The sequence below is a fragment of the Rhipicephalus sanguineus genome, chromosome 3 (assembly GCF_013339695.2).
Source record: "Rhipicephalus sanguineus isolate Rsan-2018 chromosome 3, BIME_Rsan_1.4, whole genome shotgun sequence".
In the NCBI taxonomy this organism is placed as follows: domain Eukaryota; kingdom Metazoa; phylum Arthropoda; class Arachnida; order Ixodida; family Ixodidae; genus Rhipicephalus; species Rhipicephalus sanguineus.
In genome coordinates this window covers 44697644-44723459 of record NC_051178.1, presented here as the reverse complement: position 1 = coordinate 44723459, position 25816 = coordinate 44697644, and the positions used below count along the sequence as shown (strand labels likewise).

The following is a 25816-nucleotide window of genomic DNA, read 5'->3' as shown; positions in this document are numbered from 1 at the left end:
GATCTTTTAATGTACTGTTGGTTTACGTGGTCCCTTCATTACAACGGTCCTCCTAGCGTACGTCGCCGCAATAAATCGAACGATTGCCTTCCACCAATGACACGCGCTATATGTGAATCTTCCGTGAATTCTGCCCATCTGCATCATCAACGACGTGAGATCGGGCGCGTTTATACTAAAGGGTCGATGGGAGTCATGGCGACTTGCAGCTCACTTTAATTTTACATGTACGCTGTGAATTTTTATTATTTAATCACGCACAGGAGAAATCTCACACAGGCACTACTTTGGAGGTCAAAATACAGTGCCTATATATACGGGGTGGTCAGTGAACGGTTGTGCAGCGCGAGCAGTCGTTTTTTTTTTTTCAATCAAGAAACTCGCTAGCAGACACTGCCTGCGGCGGCCTCGCGAGGCGAGAGAGGGAGGGGGGGGGTGGACTAGAGCACGCACCTGCAACGCAGCGAGCGCCTCCGCGCCATCTAGGGATCTTTCTGAGAGAGAACTAGAGGTGGCTGCAACAGCGCCATCTAGTGAACACTCCAAGAACTAGAGGTGGCTACCAACTACTACTACTACTACATACTACAGAGGAGGGACAGACCCACACCCAAAGGAGCTTCGCCCCTAAAACATAGTTGATCCTTCCGTAATATGAATCCGTATTACACGAAAGTAAAACGTGTCCTTACAGAAGTAGTTGAATGTTTACTGCACATTGATATAAGGGAGCTTGCACAATGTCTATTGGTGTTTGGCGGCTATAGCACCGTGTAACGTGGATGCATCCACGCTGACGCTTGGTGGCACATCTCCATCCCGACGACTAACGTCCATGATCAATGATTAAACACACCTTTGTGGCAGCCACCGTGGTGGTAGCTGTATGCGTTAACGGTGAGTTATAATAATAATAATATCATCTGGGGTTTAACGTCCCAAAACCACGATATGATGAGAGACGCCGTAGCAGGGGCGTAGGCAGAAATTTTTTTCGGGGGGGGGGGGGGGGCACCTCCTTGATCTGTAGTGGGGACGAGCAGGCAGATGTGGTCTAGTGTCATTTTCTGCTCTGTATGCTATGGCAAAAAAAATTTCGGGGGGGGGGGGGCACGGGCCCGGTGTGCCCTAACGTGGCTACGCCCCTGCGCCGTAGTGAAGGGATCCGGAAATTTCGACCACCTGGGGATCTTTCACGTGCACCTAAATCTAAGTACACGGGCTTCAGACATTGTCGCCTCAATCGAAAATGCAGCCGCGGCGGCCGGGATTCGATCCCGCGACCTTCGGGTCAGTAGTCGAGCGCCATAACCACTAAACCACCGTGGCGGGGCGAGTTAACGGTGAGAGCGTAATCAGATAAAGCGGTGTCACAGCCAGAAGAGCGACGCTGACTGAACGCAGAACTTGGGCATCTCGCATCCCGCCGCATGTTAGAGTTACCACGGCGGGACTACGGGGAAACGCAACGCCCGTCGTGTCTACACTCAAGCCCAGCCATGATTTTTCTCGGGGCGAGCGTAAGCGGGGAACGCGGTGTTACAGTCAGGGGACGCAAGCGCGGATCGTTAGTAGTAGCAATAAAGTGGCGCTGCCTTCGCGTGCGTAATATCCCATGCTCGAGCGTGTCTTGGCAACTTTTCAGCGTGTTAACCGTGCACGCAGTTTCCAGTCTCTAAGATTTTGGAGGACATAGTTTTGCTACCTACACTTCGTCAGAAATGACGCGCGCCACTCGGTGCGGCCGTGCATAGCAGTTACGTTTTATACTTGGCTTCCGTGTATCGAGAGAGTAACGACGCCGGACAAGCCATCCATGACACAGGCGCAGGCAACCTTGGGCGCAGGCGCACACAACGCTGTACAAATACCGAGGTGTATAAAGCCACACATCCATTGTAACAGCTTGCTTTTTTTCAAAATGGTTGGAAAGCAAAATAAAGGTGGTTAAGCAAGTTACAGTAACTCCTGCGAAAGCAGAACGACAGCTCACAAGGGCTAGCGGCATCGCTATCAATTCTCGTTGCTGGAGCACCTCACGGTGTGTTGCTTATAAAATAACTAGGCTTTTCGTTGCTACAAACAAAGGGTGAGCTTCCTGTTGCGTAAAAAACTCGAGAAAATAGTTGTCGGTCCTGAGCGAGGCCGAGGTTCGGGCTTGTCACTGAAACTAAAGGTAGCACCAAATGCTACAAACACACCTCTTATATGTCACACTTTCCGCATAGTGCTCTTGGTCTGCGGGGTGGTTTCGCCGTCGCGAGACGGTAATGCATTAAGACCTGCTGCAACGCGTCGATGACCCGTGCGTCCCATTTGGTGCGTTTTAGGAGAAGGGCAGCAGCCTCAACACACCTAGGTGGCGATAGCCACCTTAGCTAGAGACTGTATAGCTACCTAAAGGAGCATATACAGGTCTTAATGCATTACTTCACTGCACCTCTCGCAGACGGCGACACCACCCCGCAGACCAAGAGCACTATGCGGAAAGTGTGACATATAAGAGGTGTGTTTGTAAAGCCTTCAGCGTGTGTGACCATGGCGCAGTGGATAGTGTGCCCGGCATCTGTTGTCGCGAACCGAGAGGTCGTGGGTTTGACTCCCGTTGATTAAATTTTTTTCTTTGCCATCTGATCGTGTGCATTTTTTCGACGTCATTTCCGTGACGGAAATACGTCACTGAAGTCTTGGTAGACCCCGGCATAAAACACTTTCGTGTTATAAGAAGCGATATTTTTGATCAGAACGAAAACGTAACCAATACGATATCTATTATTTCATTCCGGAGTGAAACCCAGATATTTTTGTCGGTTTTCGGTTCAAGGGTGGCAAAAGCTGGCAATCGGGAACAACTGAAGTCATGTAACGTGAGCATTAATGCATATCTCGGGGGGCAGTATTAGCGCGTATCGCAGTCACGGATTCCAAAGTAAAACAAGTGTTGAATTTTGCGAAAGACGAAAAGAACAGAAACCGGAGCTGTTTATTTTGCCACGCGCGTTTCTTGCTTCATTTCGATGTATTCGGGTCTCACCCGCAAAAAACTGTTAGAAACGTTGGGCGCAGAGCGCATCGCAACGTTCGCGAAGCTTCGCGGTTGTTTGAGATCATTCTGTTCAGATTACGCGCAGAACGCGGATATTCAAGTTTATTCGAGAGCTCGCGCGAGTACCAGCGATAACGCTGGAAGGTTCGATGACTGATTTACAAAAGACAGCGCGTTCCAGCAATGACGTGAAGCATCACGGGAGCATAGACAGGCAAAAAAGAAGAAGGGGCCACAGGACGAAGTCAACAAAATATGGGAAATATATTTAGAGAAAAAATCCATGGTACAGAAATTGGTCGAGGCAAAAATTAAAGGTGAAAGTGAACGCTGGATGACAGAGATTCACGAAAAAAAAAAGGCCGCGCTACGGAATTTTGGGGTCACACAAAAGCGGTAGGAAGTCTGTCACAATGCAACAACATATTGCCACACACGCTCCTTTCTTCGTATCTTTTATGTTACCGCCCCATTGCACGTGTAGCTGCTGACCTGCGCAAACCGCGCCAGAATGTCTGAGAAAATTCGAGATTATTTTAGGATCGTCTGTTATGCTCGAGCGCGCAAACGCGAACAGATGAGTTCATTCTCAAACACCGATAAGACTCGAATGTTCGATGCCGCATCTATAAAGGCCGACACGCCTTGTCGCGGTTGTTTTCGACGGCCGACGCTCTGTTCGCCGCTATCACTGTACAATATGTATTGCTGTAGTTTGGCTTTCCGTTTTCCAGCCAGAAATTCGGCCAAATAAAGTGTTTCATCTTGGACACGCTGACTGCTGCCTTCGTCGACGTCACGGCCCCGTGATAATATTGTAGATGAAGGAGGAAATCAATTGGAAGGGTACGTAGCGCTAGGTTACATCCGAAAGTAACAGCCGATTCGTTTAAAAAAAGCATCCAGGGGATTTCCCCGGTCAGTAAATGCATGACAGAGAGCACAACCAAGGAAGAGCTAGTACTTGAGAATTTCAACTGTAAAAAGGCCCAAGGAAAAATTTCAAAGCGCACTGCCCCGGGTTTAGATGGGGTTCCCGTCAACCTCATTAACGAACTAGGACATGACACTAAAGAAGCACTGTTGAAAGCCGTAGAAAAATGCTTAAAGGACAGACAAATACCGGATAGTTGGCGAAAAAGTAGAATGAATTTAATCTATAAAGGCAAGGGAGAAAAGGATAACATTCGCTCGTATAGACCACTAACCATTACATCAGTACTATACAGGTTGGCGATGCAAGCAATAAAATTAAAAATAGAAACGTCTGCAGAACATAACGATGTTTTGGGAGAACTTTGGAATGGATTTCGAGTCGACAGGCGGTTAGACGGTAACCCATTTGTTCTTACTCAGTGTATGGAAATATCTAAAATAGAAAACAGACCCTTGTACGTGGCTATTCTAGACATCACTGGGGCGTATGACAACGTTAATCAGGAAATATTGTGGGATATATTGAAAGGAATGGGCATAGGCGACGACTGTATACACCTTTGGAGGGAGATATACCGAGAAAAGACACTTTGCCTAGAATGGGAAAGGATGAGTAGCAAAGCGAACGTTGAGATTAGCAAGGGGCTGAGACAGAGATGTCCTTTGTCCCCGATGTTATTCATGCTGTACATGATGAGGATGGAAAAAGCGCTAGAAGGTAGCAACATTGGTTTAAATCTGTCACACAAACAGGGCGGCCGACGACCGCGGGTGAGCCGACGACCTTCGACGTTTTCATCGGCCTACCAGGGGAGCATTCGGCGCTGGCGTCGCGCGCTCAATATTTAGGTTTCCTCGTCTATACACAAAGACAAGGCTACGCGAGACATATAATTGATAAGCGGTTCCAGGAGTATTTATAGCCCTATACCTCTGGGGTACGCAGCTGATGCCAGTGAGCAGCTAGGCTTTAGGATGAATAGTTTAAGTTATGCGTTTGTATTTATATAGCGTACAATTTTATTATGCGCGCGAGGTAACGTAGCGTAGGACTTTTAATCAAGCATATTAAGACAAACAATATGTTATATCTATTTTGCGTAATACCGCCTCAACAAGTCCTAATAAACAAGACCCAAGACGGGTACTAAGGTTACCAATATCGCCTCAATGAACTTGAATGGATCCCCGTGCTAGTAAATTGGTTGTAAAAAGCTCGTAATAGCTTCTAAGATTCGTTTAACAAATTTGTTTAACAGGTGCACGACAAAAAAGTTAGTAACGGTACGCACGAGCTAGTAGCCGTTCAAGAGGGTTTGGACTTGGGCTTGTTGGCGATTCACCTTGATGGGAACTGATGCGCACAAAAGACAGGGACACAAGAAGCTTTGTCTGTCCATCTTGTTCCTTCTTGTGTCCCTGTCTTTTGTGCGCATCAGTTCCCATCAAGATAGTAACCGTTGCAACTTTTAAGTGTCTGCTAAAATAGGTAGTAAAAAGGCAGCAAGAAGTTAGTAACGGTCCAAGAAAGCTAGTAACAGCTGCTGTTACTGTTTGGTCGTGGTTACAAGCTTTTTTCTAAATTTTTTTAAGAGTACATCTGCACGCGAGACGTTCTTAAAGGCGTCGTCTTCCACCTGGGGTGACATTGCACACTTGCCCGACATCAGTTTTCAATGTTGCCATTACTTCACACGTGCCTCCCTAATGAGCTTGTTAGACCGTCGGGCTTTAGGCACAGAATACAAATACCACCATCGGAGAGAGAGAGAATAAACGGTATAATTTTGAGCAAGCGCAGTGTGCACCCAAGGTGGTCGGCCTCCCTATTCCAGGTAGCCGCGGGCCTTCGCCATCTCTCGTGCCCGTTGAACCAGGCTTCGCTGATTCTTCATATCTGGGTCCGATAGCTCGGCCTCCCACTTCTCTTCAGTTAGTGTAGCGGTGCTGGCGTTTTGTATGCGTCCCCATACCATATGGCATAGAGTGTCCGGGACATCACAGCATACTTGCAGATGTACGAGTGCTCAGTCGGTGAGATACGGTGAAGTAATATACCGTGAACGTAAGTGTTTGTTTGCAGTTTCCTGAGGGTTACTGTCTCTTCCCTAGTTAGGCTGGGGTGAGCTGGCGGAACAGCTTTTTCTTTTGATGCGGTGTATACATGGGATGCGTTAGCTTGACACGCGGCGAGCGCAGACGGCTGCGACACAATCGAGAGGCGGTATGTGATGTTACCGGGCAGACACATCGCCTGTCCCGTTGTGCAATGCTATTCGCATTTAAAGCTGTAGCAGATTTAGCGCTCGTGTTGCATTCCACACACAGGGAAGCCTTCCTCCGCATCTTCGTCATGCTCCGATGTGCACTACGCGACTTGTCGTCCTTCCTCTTGAAACTACTTTCTGTGACGAGGTATGACGTCGTCCATCATGTCGGTGGTCATCTATGACCCACCTCGTGCCGGAGGCCTTCCCTAGCTAGGCCGGTAGTGGAGATAGAGAGTGAAGATGTCGGAACCTGAAGGACCAATCGATGTTGGGCCGAAGCCGGAAAAACTCCCGAGGGGTTCGCAAAGAAAAATTTCTCTTTAAAGTTGACTGAAAAGGAACAATGAATATCCCATACGAGAGCTTCATTCAGCAGGCGTCGGTGCGGGGATCGAAATGTCCGACGGCTATAGATGGGAGCTTTCTTTGCCATGTCACCAGCGATCGTCGTCGTTAAAGCGGCACTGACACGAAAATTTTCCGCTGTCATTTTTTTTTCTTGCCTCAAATGAAAGGACAAGCCCTCAAGAGCCTAGAAAACGAACTGGTAAAAGTGAAAGCGCCTTGAAAACTTAAACATAACGTGATTTCAAAGGGTACATTCGGTTTTTACTATACCCTGACGTCACGAGATGGTTTGAGCTTCTCGTCACGTGCTCCCGCAAGATTTGCACGGTGCTTCGCTTCGTGGAGACGTTGGTGACGCGCCAGAGGCCGCTTTTGTACCTGACGGTCATCCCAACTAGCAATTCTGGTGCGTGAAGTCACCAGAATTGATACTGTAGCCTGACGTCACAGCTAGTGTTGATGTCAGTAGGTGCGCCATCAGGCCCGTAGCCAGGAATTTTTTTCGGGGGGGGGGGGGGGGCACTTGCTGAAAACCTTGACTATTTGAGAAAAACACCTTTTTTCATTATTTATTTTTGGTAAAAACGCCTACTTCACCAAAATTTCGGGGGGGGGGGGGGGGGGGGGGGGCTAGGCCCTGGCAACGGCCCTGCACTCTAAGAAAAAATCGAGCATATCGGGAGTATTTCTGCCACACAACAATAATCGTCATCCGGCTTGCTGGCGTTTCCTTTCTTGAAAACGCGGCTCTGGACACTTTCCTATCACGAATGATATGTCACGCTCATAACGCGCGCGCCGTTCATGACCGGGAAGTACCGGGACTGCGGCGACAACGCGAGGAAAGCACGCGAGGTGGATGACGCTTATTGTTGTGTGGCAGAAATACTCCCCAAATACTCAATTTTTTCTTAGAGTGTGTATGCCATGCAGAAGTTGACTTAAATGTCAAAGTAAAACATCTTATAAGAATTTACTGAGCTTCACACTTGCTCAGAGCCGTCCTCTATAAGCAGGAGATTTTTATGGCAGATTAAACTCAGATTAGAAAATTGGTGCAGTAACCCTCGAACTCGCCAGACATACGTTCAGATTTATACCGTGTGTTTCTGTAAGTAAACATGTCCAGACCGCGCGACCTTTCATCTGTATGAAAAATGCCATTCGTCGCGGAACTGTGAACCGATCGTATTCCCGCTCTCGGTCAGCAGCGAAACCGGTTGGCAGAAGGGCACGCATGGCTACGTTGCTGCTTATATGCGTCACCAAGCGGCAGAGACACACCTCTCACTCGCCTTAGCGTTGGCTAGCGACGTCCTGATACAATGATGCTGCCAATGCGTCTTTTTCTCCGTGAACAGGAGATGTGATGCAATGCACGCATTATGATTAGAGCGAGCTCGCTGTGCGCGTGAATTCTGAAAGCTTTTTACACAATCTTGCAATCTACAGTGTGAACGACTCATGTCGTCTCTGATATGATTCTACTCTGTACTCCGTGGATTCCCTTAAAGGGGCCCTGCAACGCTTTTTCAGTATGGTCAGAAAACGCTGCCGAACGGTCGTCGAGGCTCCTGAGAACACGCGAGCGAAACGTTATAGCGCAACACGCGGCCTAGAATTAACAATCAATTCTCAAAGTCAGCTAGCAATCGCTCCCTCTTCTTTTTACTAATCATGCCATACACTCAATGACCGTGCCATATACCCATATTCACGGTCACTGGCTGATTTGAGCCTCGTGAGATGCATAGTTGCCGCGCCGCGGCAGCCGCGGGAGGGCGCCACGTGCCCACGCGCTCACTCGCGATCCCACTCAATGTAAGCCGCGCGTTCGAAGAAAATAAAAAGAAAAAAGTCTCATAGTCATGACTTGCGTGTGACGTAACTTCCTTCCCCCATGCCACACCTCCCTGCTTAGCTTACAGCATTCGTTCGTCGGGGCGAGAGAAGAGAGAAAGCAATTACGGCGTGCGACAAATCTGTAAGTTCGCTCGTACTTGACGGATTCTAAAAATTTTTGCAGCGATCGATTCACGAGGCAACAAAGTACTTTACTGAAGACATTCGATTGTTACTTGGAGCAGTATTGCAGGGCCCCTTTCATAGTTCGTCGTATACAACGCCACTGACCTCCCATGAGTAGCGCCGGGTAGAGTGCAGCCATGGACAGCAGCAGCGCCGTCGCCTCATCCTTGGACACCGACGAGGTGAAGAAACCTGCGAAGAATTTGACCATCTCTACAACTAAATGCGTGCCAAAGGCACTGAATTTCGAAGTAGTTCATTTTGGCCCTGACGAAGTACGTACGTCACTGTTTACTCTATAAGCCACGGTCACCTTCATCGCTTTTCCCGTTTGTGCCTCACCTCAAGTTATACGATGTGTGCCCAAAAAATATCGAACCTCTGGTCAGCAGAAATGAAGTTATTGATTAGACGTCACCAAAGCCAAATTCCTTTGAAAATAGTCTCATCTGTAATGCACACACTTCTCCCAGCACCCCCGCCATAGTTGGAAACATTTATAGAACGCATATTTCGGAAAGGTCGCATACCGCATGATGTTGCCTCTTTACATCGGTTTACAGCGGAATTTTCAGCTTGGAAAAGAGCCAAAAGTCACACGATACCATTTCGGAGAAGTAGGAAGCCTGATATATTACAGGAACGTTGTGTTTGGTGCAGAAAGCCTGAATCAGATGTGCCGAACGGGCGGATGCGTTATCATGATAAGGTTTTGCGGCCCACAGATCCGGTCGTTTGCGTCACACAGCATCACACACACACAAAAAAAAATGAATGTACTAATCCATTCATTCATCATTCGCCCTTCGCCAGTTCCTCGACTGTGATGCGGCGGTAGTTTACGACCAGAGTGCACGCTTGCTCAGTGACATTCTCGTTTCGGCTTGTTCAGCGTCTGCCTGAGTGCGGTTCGCTGCCCACTGATGTGCGGCCATCTTTGAAGTCGTTGTACCACTCTTTACGTGCGAGCTGCTCATGGGATCAGCCACTGAAAGCCTGTTGAATCTTGCCAACGGTTTTCGTTTGGATATCGCCAAGCTTTTCACAAAATTTGACCCAACATTGCTGCATATATGTTGTTCTGTCAAAATGTCAGCTAACGCTGCCAATTACACCGAGCTTTGCGACTTGGTGTGCTGCATGATGTAGTCATAATATCCATAAAGGTTTCGTAATTCATAGATGCCATGTATAGATGCCAGATGCCAGATAACTTGCCGCCGGTCCCCTGCCGGCGGCAAGTTATCTTTTCGTCCACTTTACTTTCTTCACATTTATATTCCAATTATTACAAATAACATCTCCTATACTTTCCTTGGCATTATTGTCTGTTAGTTCTCATTAATATTGGAGCTAAGACAGATACACAATATTAATCAGAAGAACCGTCACGGCATATAACACATATCAGACGTTTCGCTGAATTATGGTTGTGAGAAGGAACCACCACTTGACAATGATAATTTCTCTGGGACAAGCAGGGTTAGAAGTTCCTAGAATAAGTGCTTAATTCTCATTTGTTTTCATTGTGTATATACCATAAGGATGGATTGAAGAGCCCCCTTTGAAATGTTTGTACGTGCTGGCTGGAGTGTATTAAACTTGTGAATAACATCTGACTATATTTTCTGTATCTTAGGGACCGGAAGTTTGACTGAAGTATTTGAAGTTTGGGATCGTCGAAGTTGTGACCTGCTACATTCAAATTCTGTGCCGCTGCTTTCGGTAATGTGCCCGTTTAATCTGTTGCGACGTGACGGCGTCCGACGTAGACGTGCCGTCGTCACTTGTTTAATCAGAAGACGAAGGCGTACGGCCGAGGAAGGAAGCGAGAGGCCGAAGCCGAGCAGCGGCCGTGGCGTCCAGCCATCATCGCTTTTCTCTGCGTCATTGTTACGCGTGCGTGATTGTGTCCTTCGTGCGGTGCTTCATCAGATCTCTTGCTGTGGAAGACCATCTCAAAAGTGAAGCCAAGTAGCCCGTCTCACCATTTCTTCTATTGCCCACCCGTAATGTAATGTGCCGTACTAGGACTGTGGAGCTATTTGTGATAAATAAAAACGTACATCCTAAACCGTGGAGCGCACAAGTGGTCTGAGTGGGGCGCACAGCACATACAAGATGGACAGATAGTGGAGACGAAGGGGAGCTGTCTTGCTGCAACGTGTATCAGGTCTCGGCGCTTTGGGGCAAGCAAAGGTGGAAGGAGAGAGAGGGTGGTCACGTAGCTGAGAGCGGCCGACAGGCAGCGAGTTTACGGCTTGGACATCAGCCATATATGCCCTCGAGGCAGGAGAGTCTCCAGAAATTTTTTCGCGGGTTGGGGGGGGGGGGGGTAGTTGCTTTAACCATGCTTTATGTATGTTCGTGCGCGCTATTGTATGTGTGCCTGTATATGTACACATGTAAAATTGAAAAACTTCGGGGGATTTACCCCCCCCCCCCCCCCGGCTACGCCAGTGCCTTCACGAACTACAAGGAGGAACTTGAAGGCAGCGCTATGTCCAGGATAGAAGCTGCGACGCCGAGTCTGCAGGAAGGCCCCCGCGACGAAATCGGTTTGGAAAACTTCAAGATATAAATTTTTTCCTTTGGTTCTTTTTTGTCTATTCTTGTGTATCGTGAACGTGTGACATTGCAATGCCGGTGCTCTTCGTCGACGCAGTATTGTGAGATGTTTAATATTTTGTGTATATGGGTGCTCCTCTCTCTATTTCGTGCCTGCATGCTTTTGTTCAATAACGATATATTATTACCCCATCGTAACAATATGTAAAAGTATATCTAGAGATCACAGTAGGCAGGAGACGGCTAATTCAGTTAAGGAAACCCGCACGAAGGTCGCAATGAGAAGGATGGTATTCTCATATTCAGCCTTTTTTTTGTGGCTCACCAGTTTCTACAACACAGTGCTGCAGAAACACTTCTCTTCTGGTCGCTACCGAAACATATGGCTGGTGTGGACATTTTTCTTCACTCGTGCAATATTTTGCGTACAAGATCATTTACTGCCACCCAACCAGACGTTTTTGTGATGGTGCTGCGTAGTGGCGTAATTACAGCAAAGTCACAAGGGGGGGGGGGACACATCTTGCCACGGAGGCCATATTCCTTATATAAGTAGTAGGTTTTATTTTTGATGATATAACGTGATATGGGAGCATTGGCTCCCAACTCGCGTAATTGCACTGTGCTATTGAGTCTTCTCGGAAACCATCCGAACGGCAGTTGCACTTTCCATGCAGTCTTACCAAGCAGAACGGTATTGAACACAAGTACACAAAACAAAATAAACAGGCGCAAAAAAAGAAGTTTAATGCCCTATACTTAACTGTCCAGCAATTCAAATATCATGTTTGAAAGATAAATCTCAAGGGAGGGACGCTTGCAAAAAGTGTCCCCGCGAGCCTGAACACAAGGGGGTTCAGGACCTCCGTCCCCGTGATTTACGCCAGTGGTGCTGCGATCGCGGGATTGCACTCTCAACGTTCTTGCAACGAATCCTGGAAAGCCTGAAAAGTATACCGTGTGCAGCATGTGTCTGATGTGATGCGTATGCGTTGTGTAAACCTCGGCTACATGTGGACTGACCGAAGTTCATGCCGGTGAAGGCCATTAGGACGGGAATGATGAATGCCACCAGGATAGATCCGTGAACGGGAGTGTCGAACACGCTGACAAACACGACGAGCATGAATACAGTCTGCACGTACGCCAGCGCCGTCTGCACCATCGCGTGCCCAATTATCACCTCGGTGGTGCTCAGCCCTGCATCGCATGTGCACAAAAAGGCATTTAGTTATTTAGTTAAAGAAAAACGTCAAACAACAATCTTTGCAGGCTAATCTTAGTGCAGCAAGATCGCGAGATCTTTAACGACATCCGAGCATGAGAAATCAGCTCTGCTGAAATCCGCTAGGTAGAGGTCGTCATAGAAACCCATCTTAGAGTAGCACAAGGCTATAAAGTTGGTCTTGGGTTTCGACTGTCTGGCCACTAACAGTCAACAGATCAATTTCTGTGCGGTTGGGGGGGATCGTCAACCGCACAGACCACGCATGGAAGAAAGAGGGGTTTGCCGCAGTGCGTCGAAAGTACGGTCAGTGTACGTGCCTTCCATGGAGATGCTCAGGTTGCTGACGTACAAGAAAACGGTAACAAATGAAACCGAGTTCATTAGCAACGATTGCGCTTCTTTTGATCGACGTTGCTATGGCCGTAGGCGTGCACACGAGGGGTCACCCCTCCCCTAACCCCCTAAGTGCGAGGTTATGGCCATGCAGGACGATCATGGCGGCCGAGGACCACTTATATGTTGCATTCCAAGAGCTCTATACCTCATTTTTAGCCCCGGAAAGCCAAAGGGCAAAAGGCGGTAGTTGTATAGAAGCACGTCATCACTTCACTTTCATTTTTGCATCCACTGTGAAGCTTGTTTTCTTTCGAACGCGACCAGGGGGAGGGATGCTGCGGAAAGACTTCGTTCCCCTCCCCCCCCCCCCCCCCCCCCCCCCCCCAAAAAAAAGGGGGCACCCTGCGCACGCATATGGTTATGAATGAAGAGGAATAAGGCTTGACGCTACCTTCGGCAAACCTTGCGGGAGCACAGTTCGCGGAAACACGGTTGCCATATGGATGCCGCATATAGCTTATTTAATCAATGCATTAGAAGCAGTACAATATCGTGCCGCTAGATTCCTTCACTCACACGACAACAGCATGTGAGTGAAGGAATCGAGCGGCATGATCTCGTGCTGTGCGGCGATGAAAAGAAAGGAGCCGTTGGCCCAACAGTACGTACGTTATGTTGGGCTAGTTGGTGCATCGTTACTTCAAATACGTGGAGCAAGGCTGCAACTTTCTCTTCTTGTTTCCCCTCAGTTGCAACCTTGCGCCACGTATTTCAAGTAGCCTTTGGCCCCTTTCTTTTCATCGCCGCATTGCAAAGCTTCGTCCTGTATCACTTTTTTTTATTCGCCACACAATCAGCCAGCTCATAACATACGCAGCACGTATATCTCATCGCACCAGTCATCCACATCAGGCTGCCCGCCCGTCATCCCGTAGTACAGTCGGAATCACACTTCTCTAGAATGGTCAAGCGCGTGGCTGTGGACGCTAGCGCCGTCCGCAGCTGCTACTTTGCGCAAGCTACAAGCTTCCGTTCATGCTTAATTACAGCACAAGGGCCCAGCATGTGGTACGACTACGTTTCGTATCATAACGGCGTCGTTCTCTGCATATTTTGCAAAAGAACTGCGGCTGAAGCAGCCGACTGGCCGCTCCAGACAAGTCTCATTCCGACTGTACAACTTTCTCTGCCTGGTTCTTTTTTCATGCAGCTACAGACTGGAACGGCCTGCCCCTGGACAGCGCCACAGTCATCTGCTTTTCAATACCGTGTTGTTGATCGCCTCAAACAATGCTAAAACAATATTCGCTTCTTGTTGTTACCCTGAATGAAACCCCATCCCTCATGTAACGCTTCCCCCAAAAATGGGACCTTTAGTCTAATTAATTGAACTGAACTGCTCAGAACCAAATATGGAAGGAGATATGGGTGAGGCAGATGAGGAAGGAGCATAGAGGAAGTAAACGGGAAAGAGGGGCCCAGGGGAGCACGCGCTTCTGGGAGGTCCGACCTCGATAGTCGGGCAGGTGGAGTCACGGCCGGTCTGGAGCGCACGCCTCCAGTTCGGCCGTGGCAGCTCGAGTGGTGCGTTAACCTATCAGTGAGCAGCTGGTGTAGATTTTAAAGGGTCAAATGCAGCGTGGGTGCGGCCCCCGTCAAGTTGAGCCAATCGACGAAGTTCTGGAGAGCATGCACCTTCGTTCTGGTTCGGAAACAGGAGGTTCTTCTGCGATTGGGACGGGATGTCCAGGGTGCAGTAGGCCCGCAACTGATGACTCGTCTGCAGTCTATAGGCATGCGAGCAGCAGTGTCGCTTGCCTACAGACTGCAGTCTGTAGGCAAGCCTGTAGTCTGTAGACTGCTGTCTGAAGGCGGCCTGTGCATCGTGCTCCCCGCATGATCCACAGGCCGGAGAGTTGCCAGCGGAAGGAAGGACATTTTTCTCCCAGAGTCGCTGAAGCGGGTCCTTTTGCCAGATGCGAGGCTCAGCTGTACGTTTAAGGCGATTTTCGACGGTAACTACGCCACGGCTCAGACATATATCTCTCGACTCCCCTTTTTTTTGTTCACGGGACAACGAACTAAAATATATGTTTTGAAGCGGCGCTTGAAAGCTTCAATCTTTGCAAGACTTCCACATATACTTCATACTGTCGCGTAGTTGACTAGTCGATTAAATGTAACTTATGTTTGCGGGTTAACTGGTTACTATAAATGAAAATTGCCGAAGTAGCTAGGTCACGTGCCCGTGTGTTCCTTGAAGTCTCGCGCTTGTTCTATTCATAGAACAAGCGCACAGCTTTCGGTTCAGTTCGAAAATACACGTACGTGCATTCCCCCCCCCCCCCCGAGAAATGTTTCTCGGGGGGGAGGGGGGAGGTGTACGTGGGTGGAGGTGTACGCTTGTGTTTGTATGTATATGTCCACAAGCAAACATAAAAGTTATCGGGGGCGGGGGAGGGTGTTGAGCCCCTTCAACCTCACCCACTCCTCCTCTCGCTAAGCCAATGGACAGTGGCATGAGAAAGTGTCGCACAAGCATGTCTGTCTGCCGTGGTGGTGAAGTGATTATGGTGCTCGGTTGCTGAAAGTGGCCGGTTCTATCCCGGTCGGGGCGGTCGCATTTCGATGGAGGCGAAATGCCAGAGGCCCGTGTAACGTGAGATGTTGAAGAACACAAGGTCCAAACTTTCGGAGCCCTCCTCTACGGCGTGCCTCATAATCATAGCGGGATTTTGGCACGTAAAACCTCACAGGTTATTATTACTGCAGCATGTCTATCGCAGCCTGAAAGCGTCTATCCCACGAACGCACCTGCGACGGCGCAACGGCCTCGGATGCCTCCCTGGTCCTCGCCCACCAGCAGCAGCGCCGTGAGCGTGATGGAGAGTGCGAACAGGGTGCTGCACGTATAAGACACATGCGAGAGACCACTGCCGACATTCTGTTTGGCACTGAGATGAACAGTCCGGCCGTAGGTCAGATACCCTACTGGTGTTGCAGAATGGGCGCTAAAAGAATGAGAGAACAGTCGAGTACAACAATAAAAAAAAAAACAGGTGCGTGTGAAGAAATTCGGACATTTTCATTTCAAATATTAAAAAAAGGGGTGGCGGTATCAGATAGGGCAAAAGAGCGAGAGACGGGTATGGGGACGATGACGACGGCACAGAGGACGGCAACAAGTCAAAGCAGTGCGATGCCTCGTTTTGCGTGTGCATCGAACATAAATATTAGAAAGATGTTTTCTTGTTATTGTCACCAAATGTCTGGAGCCCTCCACTGCGGCGTCCCTCATAATCACACCGTGGTTTTGGGACGTTGAAACCCCAACAATTATCATTATTATGAACGACACAGAACCAGCGGCGTCCTTCCTGTAACTAACTAACTAACTAACTAACTAACTAACTAACTAACTAACTAACTAACTAACTAACTAACTAACTAACTAACTAACTAACTAACTAACTAACTAACTAACTAACTAACTAACTAACTAACTAACTAACTAACTAACTAACTAACTAACTAACTAACTAAATAAATAAATAAATAAATAAAGAATAAATAAATGCAGTGGCGCGACAAATCACACCACAAGAAACTGTGCCATTACTCTTTATACGTAACAATCGCCATTGTATTTTTTAGATGCGAAAGCATCTCTTGCTCGGGGGTATGTCACGCGGCGTGGTAATCCGCACGCGGCGTAGTAGTCCGCACTCACACTACGCATGCGCAACTCTCCTCCTTCCCTCTCTCCAACAGCTGCGCGTCACTCTCTCCACTTCTCTACCAGCACCTGCTTGCGCTTCTCCTGCGTTCTCGCTTCTGCTCTCACGGCGCATACGCTACTCTCCTCCTCTAGTCGCCTCTCCTTCAAGTGGTAGAGCGCTGCGCGCGTTAAGTCCAGCGCTTGCCTCGGTTGGCTCCTCTGAAATGCGGGCTCGACACGCCGAAATTCTCTCCTGCGCAGCGCCGCGATGAGGGCCAGCGCATACGCGTCACCTCCCCCTCTCTCTCCTCTCCTACGCTTCCTCTCTCTCGCGCGCCTATCGACCGCGTTCCCCGCACACGCCCTGTGAGAATTAACGGCCAGGCTAGAGGGAAGACACGACGCGCGTAGTGTTTCTCTTCGCGTTACACGATGCGAGGTCGGTAGCATGCCCAGCGAACGCCAACGGAACGCGATCGTGCAAGTGCTCCGGCTTCGCATCGCCTCATGGTCCCCTTTAGCGGGAGATTGTGTAATTATTTAGTAAAGACAATGCATGCTTGGCAAGCAGAACAGTCAACGCGCAAGGCTCACCATGCGATAATGCCGGGACTCATGAATTCCCGGAAGGTGAAGTCGCAGGCATCGTAGAACGGGTCAGAAATCTGCGAACGGCCGATGAAGAGGAACGTCATAAAAGATGTCTAGCTGTGGAGGCGCTTAGAGTGTTTGCATTGGATCCACGTGGCAACTCCCGTTTCTGGCGCACATGCTCGTCGGATGCTAAATGGCGCCAGGGATGGCGAAACTATCATGTTAATGTGAGGATACGCTCAGTGTCGCACCACTGTGCGTTCTCTGTACCGCGTTAAAGGGACCCTGAAGTGAAATAATTTTGACTGATCAATTATTCTTCGACAAGTGTTCAGTCGTTTATTTCGCCATCTAGTAGAAGACAAAAAGTATGGCAGAGTCGCGTTTTTACATTTCGCGCCGAAATTTGTGCACATAAATGGCAGCGCGACGGCACGAATTGAATTCAGTTCAGCTCAGTGCGGCAATGAATACCGTATTATAATGGCGCCAATCGGTGGCTTTCGAAACATTCGTAAAGAAATAATTCTCCACAGTAGATACAATTACCCATGCCGAGAGTTGACAGCAAACGCCACGCATGTTTGGGTGAACACTTACACAAAAAAGAGCAAGAAACGTGGACTCCAAAAATACTAAATTAAGTAAAGCATTTGTGAATGTATAAGACACTTAGCTGCTCTGCAGAAATGTTTTGAAACTATACACGGGCTGTCGAACGGAAACACGAAGAACACTCATCAAGACTGCTTATTACCTGTAGACGACTGAAGCTACTCAAAACAGAGCAGCCTGCTCTAATCAGTGCCGGCATCGCAGTAGTGTTACCCAAAGTGCTGAATTACAGTCACTGTATAGCCATCGTAACCATCTTGTTTCAAAAGCAAGTTCACTGCCAGTGCAATCGTGGCCTTTTCCTCTGCACACACCGGATTGCGTGTGAGCACACTTGGGAAATCAGCCCAGCTTCAAACGCACTTTTGGTATGACACGCGCATTCAACTAACCCACAAGTAACCTCAGAGTGGAATGATTTCCGCAGTGTTATCGCTGCCGTGACTAGCAACGATGCGCTTCCAGAGCAATTACGTTCTCATTATAACTAGCATAATTTAATTAGCCATTTGCATAAATCGATGCACATTTTGTGAGTGACTGTGCTGTGCTTCAAATTCTGACGTCTTGTTGTTGATGTCTTTGCTGTTATGTTTACAGCGCATACGGACGGGCACAGAGCGAAGCACTTTTCTTCACTCTGTCCCCGTCTGTGTGCGCTGTAAAATGCTTTGAAAATGCTGCACCAACTAGCCAACCAAGCCATCCTCGCAATACCTGCAGTTGCACAGTTTGCGTTTTCTTTCTTCTTCTACGCATGCCGTCTACGTATAACGTCTACGTATGTCCCCCATTACCCTGTATATGCGCAAGTCAGAGCGTGTTAGGTAGTTTAAATAAATAAATAAATAAATAAATAAATAAATAAATAAATAAATAAATAAATAAATAAAATCCAAGAAGGTCTAACGTGCTTTATCAACGAATCCATCCCAAACCGTAAATATTACGTAGCAGCTAGCAATGATTCGAGAATTCAACGTATATGATTAGTGTTTGAATGATCCACTTTTTTTTTACAGTATACACAGTAGCAGCCGTTATTGTAGACTCACTCAGCAGCGACACGAGAGCGGCATGACAGATACGCTCGTTCTGTTAGGATAAGAGTGGATGCTTGCCTTGAGGAGCTCGATGGTGATGTTCTTGTTAATCAGCTTGCTGGTGGCGAACTGCAGCACTTTGTCGTTGGCCCGACGCAGCTCCTTGATGATCACGTTGCGGATCGTGTAGTCTGCGCCATTGGAGAGCGCTATACTCAGACACATCCCCGCTTACGGCCAGTAATATTACGATGTATTTACGGGAAGATGAAGGTTTCTTTAACATATTCAATAACCCCCTATAGTAAAGAACGTCCTATAAAAAACCGTTAAACCTAGTTTTCTTGGCGAATCTCCTTAACAAGCACACTCTAAGAAAAAAAAAAAGAGTATGTGTGACGCCTTTCGGGTAGTGGTGACTTGCCACGTATATGACTCTCTTTAAAGAGGCACGTTAACTGTCTTGTGGGTCAGATGACTCTCCGAAGATAGTATGATGACCCCCAAAGAGAGTTATTGACGTGCTTCTTTAAAGAGAGTCATATATGGGGCAAGCCACAACTCTCAAAAAAAGAGTCAAATGACTTTTTTTTAGTGAACCTACAGCTCGCCGCTAGTGCGATCTGACACTGCTAAAACCAGCGCATGAGGCTATAGCCTCCCGTATAGAAAGCATGCCCGTAAGTCTCGTATGAAATAATGTCGTATACAAACATATGGGGACTCACGTAAAATCCCCCACATTGTGCGCTCGAACCTTCGTGCATCTGCGACTCTTCTACACCTGGGCTCGTATTCACAAAAACGTCTTACGATAAAAACGTTTCGTAAGAGAATATTTCAGCCAATTCCGATGCGGGACACATCAATTGCGAAGCGAGTTGACCAGTGGGCAAGCGCAGTTACGAAGAAGTTTTGTGAATTCGGCCTCTGAGTGGTGGGAACAATACCGAATAAAAAATATCTTGACGCCGCCTGGTTTCATGCGTCGAGGTGCATCGCAGTCTCCAAATTGAAGGATTTTCCGACCACCCTGTGTGCACCTTTCCTCGTGCCTGTTTTATTTTCGCTGGTAATGTGTATTCAAGAATTTTCTTTATGTGTGTGGCATGCGTGAGCTGCCGCGCATGTAAGCGCCTGTATTGTCTGTCTAGCATGCGCCCCTGTCTTTTTGCGCTATTCTACAATAAGTTATTTTGCTGAGAATACACGTCTACATGACGGACGCATTGCGTTTATTTCTTTTTTGTTTATGTCACAGAGTTTGGTTTCTAGCTGTATACCACGTTAACAGATGAAAAGGCAGACCAAGCAAAAGGGTTGTTGGCTAAAAGAAGCCAAGGATCGCTTAGCGTTCAAACATTTACAAGAGAAATACGCGTATGTGCACGCCCCGCGCATTCATAACACATTGCCAGTTTGGTTGGCATTGTGCTAACATAAAGAAAAGCAGTAAAAGAAAAAAAAAAGTTGCTATGCTTGCATACCGGTTGCGTCTAGAAAAACGTCGATCGTGCTGCGCCTCGCGATCTTGTCGCTTACCAGGAAGAGTTGTTCCATCCTGCAAAGAGCGCGCGTTGAAGACAGGATTGCCAGGTTAAAAAAGCGAAATGTAGCCAAAAAGATAGTCACTTGTGGCCTGAGTCTGGAATGTAGCAAACAATGTGCGCACATTTTGAAAAAAACGTTGGATCTAGCTGATTTCATCATGTTGCTCAAGGACGGATATCAAACCTGTAACTGGTCAACTTCTTCATATTACAGTCCGAACTTTATTTTACAGCGATAGCAATCATATGGACACTCTCTACGAGTTTTTGCCGTCGACGTCACCGTCATATTTCGTATAAAGTCCAAATCAATAACATCGCCCTATGCATAGTATGTTCTCCCTACGAGTGCAAGCGTGCGAGCGCTGGCGACGAACGCGGCTGAAGAGATATAAAATGAGCCGGCCATCTCCGTCGCACGGAGGGCGCATGTGATAACATCAACCCGCGTGCGAGGCCTGCGATCTATTGCTCCACAAGCAGAGAGGAAATGCCCCGCCGGTTTTTCGTAGGGCCAGGAGCATGGAGGGACGCCGGGAAATGGGGGGATGCGTCGCTCGAGAACTTTGATCATAAGGGCGAGGTCGCGAGCGCTGGAGCGCGCTATCTCGGCAATCAGCAATGGAGACGTATACGCGTGCTGTGCTTTCACCGCTTTCTTCGTGTTGCAACGACAGACAGCACGAAAACCGCTTCGCTCCCTGGAGCGGCCGTATTCCCTCATACGCAAGCCTTTTGCTGAGGTACGCGAGGTCGGATCCAAAATAATGTGCTGCTAGTCTTACTTTGTATAACGTTCTAATTTGTATAATAAAATAAAGTTGGGCGAGTTGGTGTTGGTTCATAATGAAACGAGGGCGCGAATAAAACGGCACACAAGAAAAGATTGGTGAGCGCGTCGTCCTGTGTCAATCTTTTCGCGCCCCCGTTTCATTATTCTAATTTGTTGCTGTCGCCTTCATTGCTTCGCCTTTGTGGCGAAAGTGATTTTTTTTATAATCGAAGCCAGAAGATGATCAGACACGCTATTTCTAAGGTGAGTTTTCGTCAGTCTTGCCTCTGCTTTTGATATTGGCAGGACAAGCAGCTTCATTGCTCCCTCAGTGAGATGCGCCAAAGGTTTGTGCTACACGGAAATTTGTAGCTGTACATCCTCGTCTAGAAATGGGCCACAGCCTATACCGCACATCCCGTTCAAGATGAAGCTGCGCACATACGATATTCTGGATCTCTGGATATTTTCGACGAAATGATTGTGAAACCGCCCGTGTCTATTGATGAGGATGGACAACGACGAAAAGAATGCAAGTGCCGTGGTCGTGCGGAGAAATAAATATGCGAGCTGTGACAGTCGTTAGTTCGCACTCGCCTTGTGTGTTTTCTTTTTCTGCGTTGTTTGTGCTTGAGCAGCGCGCAGCAAGTTTCTAGCTGCTTGCCGTTTTTCCTGTGACATTCCAATTTCTTGCCATCGCATTCATTGCTTCGCCCTTGAGGCGAAACTGTGACTCTTTTTTCCAAAACTGAGTTGTAACCAGCCTTCTACAGCAGTTGTCGTCCCGAAAAATATGCGACCGCTCACTAGAGTTCTGCCGTCCTGTCAGACGGTTGATCCCTACAAAGTCTATATTTTTCACCTTTTCCCTGGCCTTAGCTGCAACGCCTTACCCGAGCACCAGCAACAGCGATGCGTGACGCTTCATACGGGGCATGGCCACTAGCATCGAAGCACTGCGCAGGTACGAGCTGGTGCACAAAGTGTTCCTACGTTATAATACCGCCCTTCCCTCCAGCGCATGCACTGAGAGAGTGTTGAGTGCAGCAGCCGACCTCTTAACGAAGAAGCGTGGAAGAATCAGCGACGACAACATTGAAAAGGAACTCCTGTTGAAAATTATAGCAACGTGTAAAGCTATATCAGAGAAGCCACAGTAAGCCTTTAGCCTTCTCTCTACCATATGCAAGCCACAGTATTTTGTTGTAGTTTGAGTAAACTTGTGTTATTGTGTTACGGCAATAACATTTGGAAGGCAAGTAACGCAAAAGTAATCGATTACATTTCTGTAATTGCTCAGTTACTCTTCTAGGGCTGTAATTGACCACTGTAATCAATTACATTTTAAAGGAAGTAATTGTAATTGTAATCGGTTGCTTATTTTTTGTAACGTGTACAAGCCTGGCCTACACGGTACAGTCTGTAAAAAATGTATCGTACACGGTAAGAGTACTTAACATTAATACAACATAATTATTTAGAACCTAAATATCTGTAAATTAGTGCAGTCTAATGCAACTTAAAAAAGATCATTCAAAGAACCCATGCTAGGTATATGATAAGAAAGCATGCGGAGACCATAATTGGTGCGGACCCTGTAGACGTGATAGTGTAGATGTCTGAAGTTATAAGTTGAAATACCAATCAGCTCACCAATCTGTCCCTCCGAATTTATTTAAATGCGCTTGGCATCGTTGACATTATAGGGCGAACTGTTTGCATCCTGGGTGCGAATGCTCTCTCTCGGCGACGCGTTCTGGGCATTCCTCGGAGAATCTACGCGCGCCGGTTTCCAACGTTGTAGCCGTAAGATGCAGCCGTACGCCCGCAGCGAAGAAGGCCAAATCCACTTACCGCCCCCTGAGTACCCTGCTGTAGTTCTCGGGAAAGTAGATGGTGCCCCAAACATCCTCTTTCAGCACTGCTGCGAACGCTTCGTCGCGGTTCGGGTACACCGTCTGCGCATACAGAGCCAGCATGAGCCCCCGGCAGTACCATGCGGCTATGACATTCTCGTCCTCGGTACTGGCAGTGATTTCCAGGCGGTATGCCATTGTTAGCTACTGTCGAATCGCACGCGACTCTTAGTGACATCGTTGTTATATGAACACCATTGAGACCTATTTAATGCAAGTTCGTTTAGCTCAGCTATACGCTGCCCTGTGGGCTTCAAGGACACCACCTGAGCTTTTTGTGCTTGGGCGGGGCCTCGTTTTTCTCTTACTTAACACCTTGGTTAGCATTACTTTTCGAAAAGCTCCGTTGAACGGGTAGGCCCGTGAGAGTTACCTATACCTAGATGCATACATATCTTAAAATTTTACCTGCGATATGGGAGCATTAACTGTTCCTGTAATAGAAATGGGGATACGACGCTGGAAACTAAAATAAATGTCGTTGACGAGAAAGCCACTGGTGAGAACCGAACTCCCATTTTCGGTACCATGTGCGTCCGGCAACGTATATATTTCAGTGGCCCGAGCACCCAGTCACGCTCTTATTTCATATTTCAATTTCATTTCGCAAAATGCGTTTCGAAGAATAGAACTGGTACGAAATCGATAGTTCTGGTTCACGTTGAGTTATATTCGATACATATGATATCGGAGCATAACTTTACTTAAGAAAAGGGTTCATTAACGGTCAGAATATTTAATGGAAATTAACTGAGTGAGTTCACTGAAAGAGCAGAGAGTTTCCTTGTCAGCAGCTGGCATCGTTGCGGCGGAGCGGATCTCCGCCACGCTCTTCTGTCTACGTGGCGTCTGAGATCCGCTTCGGCTGCGCGATGGAGCAGAATGTTGAAACACACCACAAAACACCGAGGTCTCCTGTAATTTCTTTAGCAGTACAATTTATTCCTCTTGTCTACAGCGCTCATTTCACCAATAAACCTAATTTAGTTGGTGGCAAAGCATTCTGACATCATTTGCTTCTAGCCAAAGCGTCTTCTATGTAGCGGATACTATATAAATTAATTGACAGACTGCGTTCAGCTGAATTCTCCTTGTTTTCAAACATGCCAGGACAGGTCGCACGTAGGTCCTCTTCCTGTGCTCCATAAGTACGGCGCAATAACAAGATGCCAGTTGATTTTGTTTCCGCATTTTGACAGTATGAGATACACTCGAACCCCTCAATAACGAAATCGCCGGGGAAGCGACTTTCGTTAGTTCTCGGGAGAATTTACTTGTCGCGAAAATAGACAAGTACGCAGTACAATTGCTTCGCACAACCAAAATTTATTTAAAGAAGTCGCTCTTGCTCTGTCGAACTCCTCTGCAATATCCGCCCTTTTTTTTGCCTTTCACAGCTTCGCCGATGGTCCTAGACTTCTCCTGAAGCGTCAAAAACTTACGGTTAATAATAGGAGGCGGCATCTTTCCGAAAGGCCAGACAGTACTGCACGTGAGCAAAGCGCGGGAGATCTCCGCGCGCACATGGAGAGTCGACGCGCAGAAGCAAGCAGTTAGGCAGTCGACAGAATGTCCGTCGGCATGACGTCACTTTCGTGGGTGTTGTCACTTGAAACTTCGTGTGCCGGCGTAGTTGCCAATAGAGGCGCTAGCAAAAAAAAAAGAAACTGTTCTCAGCGAAAAAAAGAAGTCTGGTTGCTATCATCATCATCATACGGGCGAATGTAAAGAGCAGTAGCCGCTGCCTGTGGGTGGAAACCTATGTGCCCGACTTGTCGAATGAGCTAGGGGCGTAGCCAGGGAGGGGGGGGGGGCAGGCCCGTAGCCAGGAAATTTTTTCGGGGGGGGGGGGGGCACTTGCTGGAAGCCTTGACTATTTGAGAAAAACGCCTATTTTCATGAGTCATTTTTGATAAAACACCATGTGTCATCAAAATCAAAATTTCGGGGAGGGGGGGCCGCACCCCCTGGGCACCCCCGGTACGGGCATGGGGGGGGGACACACATACAAATGCACCCACGAACGTACATAAAGTATGCCCCCCCCCCCCCCCCAAGAAATATATTTCTGGCTACGCTCCTGGAATGAGCGGTGCTGCAGTTTTCGAACTTCTGGGTTCCCAACTAATTGAAGGGATGAAAAAAAATGTTGCGGATCACTACCTGAAACTTTCGTTATTGCGGGAGTGCTTTTTAAAATCTCTTCGCTGTCGAGAGGTGGCAAATGCATTGGACTCTATGGATGTTCGCCGGGGACGTCAGATTTCTTCTTTGTCGCGAGAATTTCGTTCTTGGGGGCTTTCGTTATTGAGGGGTTCACTGTGTCCATATCAGGCTCTAGCGCATTCGGTTATTGTGACTGCATTAGTTATATCTTATTTTGCATTTTATTTGTGCGCGCCTGTGCCCTGTATATGTGAGTGCATGCTATACATACACTTCAAAAGTTCTACGTCAAGTAAAGTAATTATGTAAGTGCAATTTTTCCTTAAAGGGACCATGACACGGTCACCAAGCAATCTGTGGTTTTCAGCGAAAAATAGAGGTAAAGGGTTTATTGTACCAATACATATGTGAAAAATGAACTCTAAAAGAGTATTTCAGTGCAAAATAAGCCCTAGAAGTCGCCTGCTACAAACCCCGCCCACGGCCGGAGACCGCCATTTTGCCATGGCGTGTGCGACATCATGTGCTGCATGGAGTGCAGCCGTCGTCTTCTACCGAAGTTTCAGCCGCCGCAAATCGTTCAATTTCAATGAGAAGCTGAAGAAAGCTGAAATAGCTCGATTGCACGCGCAGCTGACCACACTTGCCGGAATGCAGACGCTCACAAAGCAAGCACCTTGTT

General features: G+C 47.8%; 1 protein-coding gene across 1 annotated transcript in view; it reads right to left on the bottom strand.

Moving 5' to 3' along the window:
* The window catches only part of LOC119385431 (ABC transporter G family member 23-like), a 97470-nt gene that overhangs the window by 1246 nt on the left and 70408 nt on the right, over positions 1-25816 (bottom strand). Inside the window, exons 10-15 of the mRNA XM_049413989.1 lie at positions 22907-23010; positions 20218-20291; positions 18809-18921; positions 17073-17143; positions 15575-15663; positions 8734-8820 (exon numbers count right to left, since the gene is read on the bottom strand). Coding sequence (XP_049269946.1) covers positions 8734-8820; positions 15575-15663; positions 17073-17143; positions 18809-18921; positions 20218-20291; positions 22907-23010 — 538 coding nt within the window. The remainder of the gene's footprint in view (positions 1-8733; positions 8821-15574; positions 15664-17072; positions 17144-18808; positions 18922-20217; positions 20292-22906; positions 23011-25816) is intronic.